The sequence below is a fragment of the Odocoileus virginianus genome, chromosome 13, assembly GCF_023699985.2.
Source record: "Odocoileus virginianus isolate 20LAN1187 ecotype Illinois chromosome 13, Ovbor_1.2, whole genome shotgun sequence".
NCBI lineage: Eukaryota > Metazoa > Chordata > Mammalia > Artiodactyla > Cervidae > Odocoileus > Odocoileus virginianus.
Genome location: NC_069686.1, coordinates 11,801,249 through 11,814,327, shown reverse-complemented (window position 1 = coordinate 11,814,327; position 13,079 = coordinate 11,801,249). Strand labels below are relative to the sequence as shown.

Below are 13,079 nucleotides of genomic sequence, written 5' to 3'. Positions count from 1 at the left end.
AAAACAAGGTAATGACCCAGATAGCCACGATGATGTGGTCATTCACCTACAGCCTGACATCCTGGAGTCAGAAGTCAAGTGGGCCTTAGGAAGCATTACTACAAATAAGGCTAGTGGAGATAATGGAATTCCAGCTAAGTTATTTCAAACTCTAAAAGATCATGAATTTAAAGTGCTACACTCAATATGTCAGTGAACTTGGGAAATTCAGCAGAGGTCACAGGACTGGAAAAGGTCAGTTTTCATTCCATTCCTAAGAAAGGAACTGCCAAAGAATGTACAAACTACCATACAACTGTGCCCATTTACATGCTAGTAAGGTTACGCTCAAAATCCTTCAAGCCAGGCTTCAGCAGTGTGAATGAGAACTTCCAGATGTACAAGTGGGGTTTAGAAAAGGCAGAGGAACCAGAGATCAAATCGCCAACATTCTTTGGATCAGAGGGAAAGCAAGGGAATTTCAGAAAAACATCTACTCTGCTTCACTGGCTACGCTAAAGCCCTTGTGTGGATCACAACAAACTGTAAAATATTCTTGAAGAGATGGGAATACCAGACTACCTTACCTGTCTCCTGAGAAACCTGTATGCAGGTCAAGAAGCAAAGTTAGAACCGAACATGGAACAATGGACCGGTTCAAAATTGGGGAAGGAGTACAACAAGTCTGTATAATGTCATCCTGCTTAGTTAACTTACACGCAGAGTACATCATGTGAAAATGCAGCCAGGATGAATCACCAGTAGGAATCAAGATTGCCAGGAGGAATATCAACAACCTCAGATAGGCAGATGATAACACTCTAATGGCAGAAAGTGAAGAGGACCTAAAGAGCCTCTTGATGAGGTGAAAGAGGAGAGTGAAAAAACTGGATTAAAATTCTACATGAAAAAAACTAAGATCATAGCATCCAGTCCTATTGCTTCATGGCAAATAGATGGGGAAACGGTGGAAGCAATAACAGATGTTATTTTCTTGGATTCTAAAATCATGGCAAATGGTGACTTCAGCCACAAAATTAAAAGATGCTTGCTCCTTGGAAGTAAAGCTGTGACAAACCTAGACAGCATATTAGAAAGCAGAGACATCATTTTGCCCACAAAGGTCCATATAGTCAAAGCTATGGCTTTTCCAGTAGTCATGTATGGATGTGAGAGTTGGACCATAAAGAAGGATGAGCACTGAAGAATGGATGCCTTCAAATTGTGGTGCTGGAGAAGATTCTTAAGAGTCCCTTGGACATCAAGGAAATCAAACCAATTAGTTTGAAAGGAAAATCAACCCTAAATATTCATTGGAAGTACTGATGCTGAAGTTGAAGCTCCAATATTTTGGTCACCTGATGCAAAGAACTGACTCTGGGAAAGACTCTGATGCTGGGAAAGACTGAAGGCAAAAGGAGAAGAAGGCAGCAGAGGATGAGATGGTTAGATAGCTTCAAGGTTTCAATAGACATGAATCTGAGCAAGCTCCAGGAGATGGTGAAGGACAGGGAAACCTGGCATGCAGCAGTCCATAGGGTCACAAAGACTTACTGGCAGAACAACACGAACACTGGGGTGCATGTATCTTTTCAAATCATAGTTTGTTCCAGATACATGCCCAGAAGTGGGATTGCTAGATCACATGATAACTCTGCTTTTAGTTTTTTAAGGACCCTCCATATTGTTCCCCATGGTGGTTGAACCACTTTACACTCCCACCAACAGTGTAGGAGGGTTCCCTTTTCTCCATATCCTCTCCAGTATTTACTATTTATAGATTCTTTGGTGACAATCACTGTGACTTGTTTGAGGTGATACCTCACTGTTGTTTTGATCTGCATTTTTCTAATAATTAGCAATGCTGAGCAAGAACCTTTTCATGTGGCTGTTGGCCAGATTTATGTCTTCTTTGGAGAAATATCTATTTAGATCTTCAGCACATTTTCTAATTGGGTTGTTTTCTTGTTTTTTTTTTTTTTTTTTTTTTTGATACTGAGCTGTATGAGTTGTCTGTATATTTTGGAAATAGACCAGGTTTACTGAAAATAAAATTTATCCTTAAGATAATAACTAAATTGATTTTGGTTCTAGACTATTAAGAGTCGAGTCTAAATGAAAGCCTGGTTCTTGTAACCACAACTGTGAATTCTTAAAGCCTTACTATACCTATGGTTTTATTTTTTTCTGACTTTATTTTTCTGGGCTCCAAAATCACTGCAGATGGTGACTGCAGCCATGAAATTAAAAGATGCTTACTCTTGGAAGGAAAGTTATGACCAACCTAGATAGCATATTAAAAAGCAGAGACATTACTTTGCCAACAAAGTTCCGTCTAGTCAAAGCTATGGTTTTTCCAGTAGTCATGTATGGATGTGAGAGTTGGACTATAAAGAAAGCTGAGCACCAAAGAATTGATGCTTTTGAACTGTGGTGTTGGAGAAGACTCTTGAGAGTCCCTTGGACAGCAAGGAAGATCCAACCAGTCCATCCTAAAGGAGATCAGTCCTGGGTGTTCATTGGAAGGACTGATGTTGAAGCTGAAACTCCAATAGTTTGGCCACCTAATACGAAAAGCTGACTCATTTGAAAAGACCCTAACACTGAGAGGGATTGGGGGCAGGAGGAGAAGGGGACGACAGAGGATGAGATGGTTGGATGGCATCACAGACTCAATGGACATGAGTTTGGGTGAACTCCAGGAGTTGGTGATGGACAGGAAGGCCTGGCATGCTACGGTTCAAGGGGTCACAAAGAGTAAGACACGACTGAGCAAATGAACTGATACCTATGGAAGCCTCTAAAAACTAAACAGTTTAAAGAGACTTAGACACATATAACAATAGTAATGCTAAACCCGGGGGAATGAATAGGAATGAAATGAGAAAAAATTCATAAGTTGTAAGGTATATCCAAGAACAGTGATGATAAGAAAATAGTATTTATTAAGCATCTTTTAAAAGGGTAGGCATTGTGCTCCATGCTTTACACATGTTATTGAATTTAATCCTTAGAACAAGTCTGTGAATTGTTATTATTTCCAATTTAAAGATTAGACTTGTTAAAACAACAATGAGATACTGCTATGCTCTTATCACAGTGGCCAAAGTCTAAGACCCTGAGAGCATTAAGTGCTGACAGGACGTGGAACAACAGCAACTCTCGTCGAAAGTGGTACAGCCACTTTGGAAGGCAGTTTGGCTATTTCTTATAAACATACTCTTAGCATATATTATCCAGCACTGTGTTCCTTGGTATTTACCCAAATGAATTAAAAACTTATGTCCATACAAAAACCTGCACATGGAATACTAATTACAGCTTTATTCATAATGGTCAAAACTTAGAAGCAACCAAGTTGTCCTTCAGTAGGTGACTGACAATGGGATATTATTCAGTGCTAAAAAGAAATGAGTTGTCAAGTCATGAAAAAAATGGATAAATCTTAAATGCATATTAATAAGCAAAAAAAGACAATCTGAAATGGTTACACGTTATAAAATTTCAGTAATATGACATTCTGGAAAAGGCAAAACTATGGAGACAGTAAAAAGATCCATTTTTGCCAAGGATTAGGCAGAGTGGAATGAATAGGTGGAACGCAGATGATTCTTAGGGCAGGAGAATATTTTGTGTACTAAATGGTTGATATATGTCATTACATATTCTTCCAAACCCATAGAATGTACTGCACCCAGAGTAAACCCTAGTGAATACTATGGACTTGGGATGATAATAATGTGTCAGTGTAGGTTCATTAATTACAACCAATGTACCACTGTGTTGGGGGATGTTGTTAGGGGGAGAGGTTGTGCATGTGTGGGAACAGAGGATATCATGTACTTTCTGTTCAATTTTGCTATGAATCTAAAACTTCTCTAGTAAATAAATTTTATTTTAAAAAGCACTCCCTCAAAAAGAACACACACTTCCCCCCAAATATGAAGCAATGTAAGCTAGAGAATTCACCAAATCAAAAAACCTTCTGTAATCTCTTACTTTAGTTATTATCAAGACATCTTTATGCTTTCTGGGGTTGGCATGGTATCTAGATTTCCCTTAAGCACATGACTAGATTAGATAGTTCATTTTGAATCTTCATGTGGTTATTTATTTTTTACTGCAGAGGATAAGTGAATGATTATTGTCATAGTCTCAAAGCAGAAAGGCAAAATTACTACCTTAAAAATAAATAAAACTTAACAGTAGCTGCTTTTTCATTCTTGGGAAACTGTTCTGTGTTTTGAAAGCCTCTTTGCAGATAGACTGTCTCTGGATAAGAGAGGTTGTAGTTTAAAAGGGATAAACTACTCTACACGATAAAGTTAGAGGAGCTTTTAATGTATTCTTGGAAGCACTAGAGGTAGGGGTTAGGCGTTATGAATTCAATAGAAAGAAAATAAGAAGTTTATTTTTAAGTGAACGGCATCTCTGGGAACATGGCTTCAGGTCAGGATTAGGGGAGAAAGAGAAGGACAAAGAGAAAGAGAGGGGTAAAGTGTTATAGAATGGGGAGGTCAAGGAACTCTGGAAACGGTTCTCTGATAAACAACTTTATGTTTTTTCTTGTCCTGAGCATTAATTTTCCCTTGCTGTGCCAGAAAGTGAAAGTGAAAGTGTTAATCGCTGAGTTGTGCCCAACTCTGTGCGATCCCGTGGACTGGAGCCCACCAGGCTTCTCCATCCTTGGGATTTTCCAGGCAAGAATATTGGAGTGGGTTACCATTTCCTTCTCCAGGGGATCTTCCTGACCCAGGGATTGAACCAGGGTCTCCTGCATTGTGGACAAACCCTTTACTGTCTGAGCCACCAGGAAATCCCTTGCTGTGCCAGAATTCTCAGTTAAAGACTACTGCATTAGACAAAATAAGTCTGGGTAGTGAGCATGTAAAGGTGTGGTGGGGGAAGAACTAAACTGGGAAGGGCTGTGGCTTAGCAGGCAAAGTACAGCAGAAGCAGGACAGCAAACGGTAGCCAAGGCAAAAGGGATGAAAGTGGAGATGGGCTGAGACATGTATAGTGACTTAGAGGAGGAGGTGACAAAATGCAAGATGACTATGTGTCTGGTGGTGTCTGCATTTGGGTGTCTGTTCAATGACACCTCCTCAGAGAGGCCTTCTGTGATTCCTTCTCTGATTAAAAGTAGATCAACAAAAGGCAAAGTTCACTGCCCTAGTTAATCTTCCTTATAGCACTTGTCATTGTTCATTTATTTATTATTGTACCCCTGGAAGGGGAAATGGCCACCCACTTCAGTATTCTAGAAGGCAAACCTCATGGACAGAGGGGCCTGGAGGGCTACAGTCCATGGGGTCACAAAGAGTCAGACGTGACTTAGCAACTGAACAATAACAACAAAAAGCACTAGAACCATGGTTGTCATCTGGGGGTAACTTTGCCCCCCAGGGGACATTTAGCAATTTCTGGAGACCTTTTTGGTTGTTACAACTAGCGTATATTCTACTGGCATCTGATAGGTAGAAGGCCAGGAATGTTGCTCAACACACTAGAGTGCCCAGGACAGCCTCCCAAAGGAATTACCTAGCACCAGCTGTCAATAGTGCTGAGGTTATTGACATAAGCATTAGAAAGTGCTTAGGATTAGAAGGAAAATTCCTAAGGAAATGCACTGAAGGAAAATCACTAGAGGAAAAAGACTTAATCTTGTATGTTGTGTATCCCCAGTATTATAGTAGGACCTGGTATACAGTAGGTGCGCCTGGAAGACTAGAGTCCATGGGGTCACAAAGAGTCAGACATGACTGAGCGACTAGGCACAGCAGTACCGCAAAGAGTGGGTACTCAGTAAGTATTACCGGAAAGGTTAGTTGTCATTTAAATCCTCATTTTTCCAGCTTGAAAGAACCAGTTCTCCTGGACTCATATTTGTTATGCCAATCTCTCCAGTTTAGACCAGAGCAATAATACAAAGTATGCATCTTTCTTATGCATCTAGACCAGGATACCTACTTCCACATCATTTCTCCCTAAAAATTCCTTCCACTTAATCTGTATGGGTTAAAGCATGGGACTGGGGCAGTTATAAACATAGCAATAAATATCCTAGCTATTTGAGCTGGGGTTTTGCAAAAAGTTCTATCCACTCTTACTCTCAAGTGATTGGGACACAAGGAACGTACAGCCAGCAGAGTGACAAATAACCAGCGCTGGGCCGATAGTCTGGGTAATGAGCTCTGACAAGCCTGTAGCTCATCACCCTCCCACTCCAAACCCCTCTAACCACTGAGCATCCAACCATAGGCCAAGGTTATATTTCTTCATTGGTATTGGACTGCTCCTCTAAGAACATTATCTCTATTTTAGGCTGATAGACTTTCACTGGCATTAGCAACAATCTAGTACAATTCAGCACCATCGCACATCTCCAACATTCAAGAAAACCACAATGAACGTTTCCCAATTTCAAAAAAATGTATCTAAAAGTAGTGACCTGGATGGAAACAAGAAAGCGAATCCAACAATAGGACCTAGTTATTTTCACAACTGCTAGTGGATATCCTCCCATTTAAAAAAAAATGAGGATTACAATGAGAAGAAATAGAACCTTTGTTTTTATATTACTTACTTGGGAAAACAACATGGTACTTTGGATCAAAGACCAAAGGATTTGACCATGACAGTGATCATCCACATAACAAGCCAGTTTCACTAGCCAAGGTCAGGATACCATCAGCGCCCCGTCGGGTTACCTGAGTTTCCTGTTGGTCCCACTGACACATCTGCAGAACCTGACTCAATTCCTGCTGCTGTTGCTTCAGGTACTTGTCTAGTTGCCGCCTCCTGTCTTGGAGAAGTTCAAGAAGACTGTTGATCTTCAGGCAGCTGTTTTGAGCTCCCTGAATCATCTCAGCATTTACATTAGGTCCATCACACTTGGTTTTTTCTATGAAGTCAGTGAGTTGTTGACTTTTGTTTAAAAGGGCTAGAGATCGTTCTAAGAGTTCTAGAGAAACAAACAAACAAACAGCAGTGATATGAGCAAGCTTTTATATAGTTAACAGTTGGACTTTTCATATCATTTAAATATATGTAAATCTCTATTGAAAATAAGGGATTCAAATATGTAAACATAAAATGTCTCTGATTGAACTGGTCAGATATCTCAGCCTAACAATTGCTATGATGCCAACTGCCAAGTGATAGGAGGCTGAAGTTTTCAGCATTAGAATAAATCAGTACAGCTGAGAGGAAAGACTCTGAGATTTGAGCACTGGTTGAGTTCGTTTTTAGGGTATGATGCTGGTTAAGGCGCCTACTCTCCTTGGCACACTCTACATCCTGAGGTGATTGGACTAAATCTGAGGTTTCAAAGCCAATGCCTGCAGTGACCAAACAAGAGCTCAGTGGATGTGCTGGCCAGGTGCCCAGATGCCAGAGACTATGGCAAAGTGGAAAATACGTGCTTAGACTCACAGGATCAGCTGTCACTAGTGCCAATCAACTGTGGACATGAGAGAAAATGGGTTCAGTGTTGACGGGGTTTCCAAATTTTAGAGAGTTATAAATATGGATTTTTTTGTAAAAGTTTCTGATTTTTAAATGTTTTGTAATTTGTATTTTTAAATTAAAAAGAATACTGAAGGATAAACAGAACATGGCTCTCTGGCAAATGGGCCACCAACTTGTGCTCTCTGGAGTAAATAGCATTTTAGGTTTGGGCAACATCTTGTCGAAATGGGAGCTTAAGCCTGAAAATTAAAGGGTCACCAAGGGAGAGAGTGTAGAAGAGGGAGCTGAGAGTAGCACTGCAAGAGCAACCTCACTTAGGGATCGACTGGAAGAGCAACTGGGAAACTATCCACTCTCCACAGTCAGAAACCCAGCAGACAAGCGTGACATATCCCTCACCCTAATTTCATCTCTATTGAGACCTGTCAATTTCACTTTCTGTCTCCTGCATCTATTTTTCTCTATCCCCAATAGAGAAAGCATCATCTGTTCCCTGAACTTGTGTGTACATGTGTTCAGTCAAGTCTGACTCTTTGAGACTCCATCGACTGTAGCCTGCCAGGCTCCTCTGTCCATAGGATTCTCTAGGCAAGAATACTGGAGTGGGATGCCATTTCCTCCTCCAGGGCATCTTCCTGACCCAGGGAGGAAGATCCTGTGTCTCCTGCCTTAGGAGGCAGATTCTTTAACACTGTGCCACCTGGGAAGCCCATATCCACAACAGAAAGTATCATCTGTTCCCTGAATTTGTGTAGTCATCTCTTAGTTGCATCTCCTCTTCAATCCATATATTAGCCAGAAAGATTGCTTCTAAACACAGTATGTCTCTCTCTCTCTCTCTCACACACACACACACACACACACACACACACACACACACACCCATCCCAATGGCTTCCCATTGTCTTTGAATTAAGGACAGACCCCTTAACATGATTTCAGTTCTGGCACGGTCTGGTCCCTATCTTCCTTTCAGATGGTCTCAATCTCTTTACCTTCATCCATATCTTCTTTACCTCACACACAGTTGACTCCCTGTTGCCCCAGGAGTTTTCACTATGTTCTTGGCCAGGGACACCATTCTCCTTTCCCTTACTTCTCTACGTTTACTCTATGCATACTTCAAGTCTTAGTCAATGCTCAATTTCTCAAAGGAGAAATCAGACTAGAACACATCTTCCTATTCAGTGTTCCCATAACACAATGTTCCTCTCATTCACAGCTCTTATCACAGCTAGAGTTCTATATTTATATGTCACGTTAGTTGACTAATGTCTGTTATTGTCACAAGGCTCCAATGCAATATGAGGACAGGGGTCATGACTCTATCCTTAGCACTAGAGTAGTGACTGGCACAGGGAGATATTCAATAATTTTTGTAGAAAGCTTGCTTGAAAGTGAAGTCGCTCAGTTGTGTTCAACTCTTTGCAACCCCATGGACTATAGCCTGCCAGTCTCCTCTGTCCATGGAATTTTCCAGGCAAGAAATACTGGAGTGGGTTGCCATTTCCTTCTCCAGGGGATCTTCCTGACCCAGGGATTGAACCTGGGTCTCCCACATTGTAGGCAGATGCTTTTACCGTCTGAGCCACCAGAGAAGTCACTGAAATCAAACGTATTAAAAAGGGGGAAGAATTATGAGAACTAAAGATGCCAGAGATCAGCAGTCCTTCAGAGATACAAAAAAGAGATGTTGGGAAGACTTGGGGTTTTGAGATGGATAAGTAATAGAAACAAAAGCCAGGTTACCAGGTTGAGAAGTAGGAAATAATGATGAAGTGAAATCAACAAGAAAGGACAATCTTTGAAACATTTGTGGCTAGAAGAAAAATAAGGATAAACCATCAGCAGAGTTGAAGACATGGCTTTTTATTTTCAGATGGGAGAACAGTGAAGGGTACCCAGAGAGTAAGTATGTAACACTATCGAGAGGGACTGTGCGTGCGAAGTCACTTCAGTCGTGTCGCCTCTGTGCAACCCCATGGACTGTAGCCCACCAGGCTCCTCCCCGGGATTCTCCAGGCAAGAATACTGGAGTGGGTTGCCATTTCCTACTCCAGGGAATCTTCCTGACCTTGGGATCAAACCTGGGTCTCTTCACCTGCTGCATTGGCAGGCAAATTTGGGAAACCCAGAAGTGGACTGCTGCTGCTGCTGCTGCTAAGTCGCTGCAGTTGGGTCCGACTCTGTGCGACCCCATAGACGGGAGCCCACCAGGCTCCCCCGTCCCTGGGATTCTCCAGGCAAGAACACTGGAGTGGGGTGCCATTGCCTTCTCCAATGCATGAAAGTGAAAAGTGAAAGTCAAGTCGCTCAGTCGTGTCCGACTCGCAGCGACCCCATGGACTGCAGCCCACCAGGCTCCTCTGTCCCCAGGGAATTTCCAGGCAAGAGTACCGGAGTGGGGTGCCATTGAAGCCACATATTCTAGTCAGTAGCTCTGGGTTCTTCTCACTGCACTGTGGCTCTCTACTTTAGCATTCTAGCATCTGGCCGTTAACGACGCAACCATGACTGCGGTGGTTGGGCCAACTGACTCTTCACTGACACCTTTTTTTGAGAGCTAAAGAGAAACTGACATATTCTGAGATTAAAAGGAAAGGATTTGAAACGGTTTATGCTACATGACCTAGATTTGTCCAATAAATATTAGATAATGTTATCTGCTCAGAGCAAGAAAGGTGGGGTTAGATACACTGGGCAATTTGACTGAGAACTAATAATACAAAGTAACAAACAACAAAAACAACCATATTCTTGAAGCAGGACGAGGAATAAGATAAATCACATAGAAAAGAAATCTCAAGGAGCGGATTGAAACTAAAGTACATCTCTCACATGGAGAAGTGGAAGCAAACATGAAAAAATGGGAGAAGCAGGGACAGAAAAGAAAAAAAAATCTGTCTAGAAAAAACTGTTATGCAGAAGGGAAAGGAAGAACTCAAAAACGGGGTGAAAAGAGATTATAGAAGTCCTTGCCTATCAAACTGAAGAGATTTGATTTGTAGAGTCTTAATGTAATCAATAGCACATCTGATTCTCCATGTATAGGTACGCATATTTCCTTTACACTGAAGATTGTGAATGGTATTGTGAACAGTTACACACATCCAGGAAGTACAGGCAGGTGTGGGGTTTGCACACATGCCATATGCTTTTCTTCCTTCCATTAACCAGCTCTTACACACTAGACTTTTCAAATAAGAGAAGGAAGCAGAGCTTTCCAGGCTCAGGGTATTGTAGACTGACAGGAGGTCAGGCCAACCTGTTCTAATCACCACAAAATACACATAACTACCCACAATTTTCATTTGCAATCTTTTTCTGGTTTTCTGTTTCAATTTCTGCCCAAACAGTATAACCACGATCATGGTACCACAGGCATGGAGCCTCCTGAGCCCAGGTCAACTTGCAAAATGCACCTAGACCATGGTCAGTCTGTCACCTTCTACCACTGAGGCCCCTGAAGTGGATAAATTGTCCTCTACGTTTTCTCTGTCAGTTTCTTACACCTTAACGTTTTTAAAAAGTTTATGTGGAGAGTTCTGACAAAATGTGGTCCACTGGAGAAGGGAATGGCAAACCACTTCAGTATTCTTGCCTTGAGAACCCCACAGACAGTATGAAAAGGCAAAAAGATAGGACACTGAAAGATGAACTCCCCAGGTCAGTAGGTGCCCAATATGCTACTGGAGATCAGTGGAGAAATAACTCCAGAAAGAATGAAGGGACAGAGACAAAGCAAAAAAAACACACAGTTGCGGATATGACTGGTGATGGAAGCAAGGTCTGATACTGTAAAGAGCAATACTGCATAGGAACCTGGAATGTTAGGTCCATGAATCAAGGCAAATTGGGAGTGGTCAAACAGGAGATGGCAAGACTGAATGTCAACACTGTAGGGATCAGCGAAATAAAATGGACTGGAATGGGTGAATTTAACTGAGATAACCATTGTATCTACTACTGTGGGCAGGAATCCCTTAGAAGAAATGCAGTAGCCATCATAGTCAACAAGAGAGTCCGAAAGGCAGTACTTGGATGCAATCTCAAAAATGACAGAATGATTTCTGTTCATTTCCAAGGCAAATCATACAATATCATTGTAACCCAAGTCTATGCCCTGACCAGTAATGCTGAAGAAGCTGAAGTTGAACAGTTCTATGAAGGCCTACAAGACCTTTTAGAACTAACATCCAAAAAGGAAGTCTTTTTCATTATAGGGGACTGGAATGCAAAAGTAGGAAGTCAAGAAACACCTGGAGTAACAGGCAGATTTGGCCTTGGAGTACAGAATGAAGCAGGGCAAAGGCTAATGGAGTTTTTCCAAGAGAACTCACTGGTCACAGCAAACACCCTCTTCCAACAACACAAGAGAAGACTTTACACATGGACATTACCAGATGACCAACACTGAAATCAGATTGATTATATTCTTTGCAACCAAAGATGGAAAAGCTCTATACAGTCAGCAGAAACAAGACTGGGAACGGACTGTGGCTCAGATCATGAACTCCTTATTGGCAAATTCTGACTTAAATTGAAGAAAGTGGGGGAAACCACTAGACCATTCAAGTATGACCTAAATCAAATCCCTTATGATTATACAGTGGAAATGAGAAATATATTTAAGGAACTAGATCTGATAGACAGAGTGCCTGAAGAACTATTGACAGAAGTTTGTGACATTGTACAGGAGACAGGGAACAAGACCATCCCCAAGAAAAAGAAATTCTAAAAAGCAAAATGGCTGTCTGAGGAGGCCTTATAAATAGCTGTGAATAGAAGTGAAAAGCAAAGGAGAAAAGGAAACATATACCCATTTGAATGCAGAGTCCCAAAGAATAGCAAGGAGCGATAAGAAAGCCTTACTCAGTGATCAATGCAAAGAAATAGAGGAAAACAACAGAATGGGAAAGACTAGAGATCTCTTCAAAAAAATTAGAGATACCAAGGAAACATTTCATGCAAAGATGGGCTCAATAAAGGACAGAAATGGTATGGACCTAACAGAAGCAGAAGATATTAAGAAGAGGTGGCAAGAATACACAGAAGAACTGTACAAAAAAAGATCTTCATGATTATCTTCATCAGATAATCATGATGGTGTGATCACTCAGCTAGAGCTAGACAACCTGGAATGTGAAGTCAAGTGGGCCTTAGGAAGCATCACTACGAACAAAGCTAGTGGAGGTGATAGAATTCCAGTTGAGCTATTTCAAATCCTGAAAGATGATGCTGTGAAAGTGTTGCACTCAATATGCCAGGAAATTTGGAAAACTTAGCAGTGGCCACAGGACTGGAAAAAGTCAGTTTTCATTCCAATCGCTAAGAAATACAATGCCAAAGAATGCTCAAACTACTGCACAATTGCACTCATCTCACACGCTACCAAAGTAATGCTCAAAATTCTCCAAGTCAGGCTTCAACAATATGTGAACCGTGAACTTCCAGATGTTTAAGCTGGTTTTAGAAAAGGCAAAGGAACCAGAAATCAAATTGCCAACATCCGCTGGATCATCGAAAAAGCAAGCGAGTTCCAGAAAAACATCTATTTCTGCTTTATTGACTATGCCAAAGCCTTCGACTATGTGGATCCCAATAAACTGGAAGATTCTGAAAGAGATGGG

General features: G+C 41.3%; 1 protein-coding gene across 6 annotated transcripts in view; it reads right to left on the bottom strand.

The window, feature by feature from the left end:
- The window catches only part of CCDC141 (coiled-coil domain containing 141), a 219,691-nt gene that overhangs the window by 143,731 nt on the left and 62,881 nt on the right, over nt 1–13,079 (bottom strand). For all 6 annotated transcript variants that reach the window (XM_070475945.1, XM_070475947.1, XM_020903873.2 and 3 more), the window contains exon 5: nt 6,690–6,943. In XM_070475945.1, the coding sequence (XP_070332046.1) occupies nt 6,690–6,943 (254 nt within the window). The remainder of the gene's footprint in view (nt 1–6,689; nt 6,944–13,079) is intronic.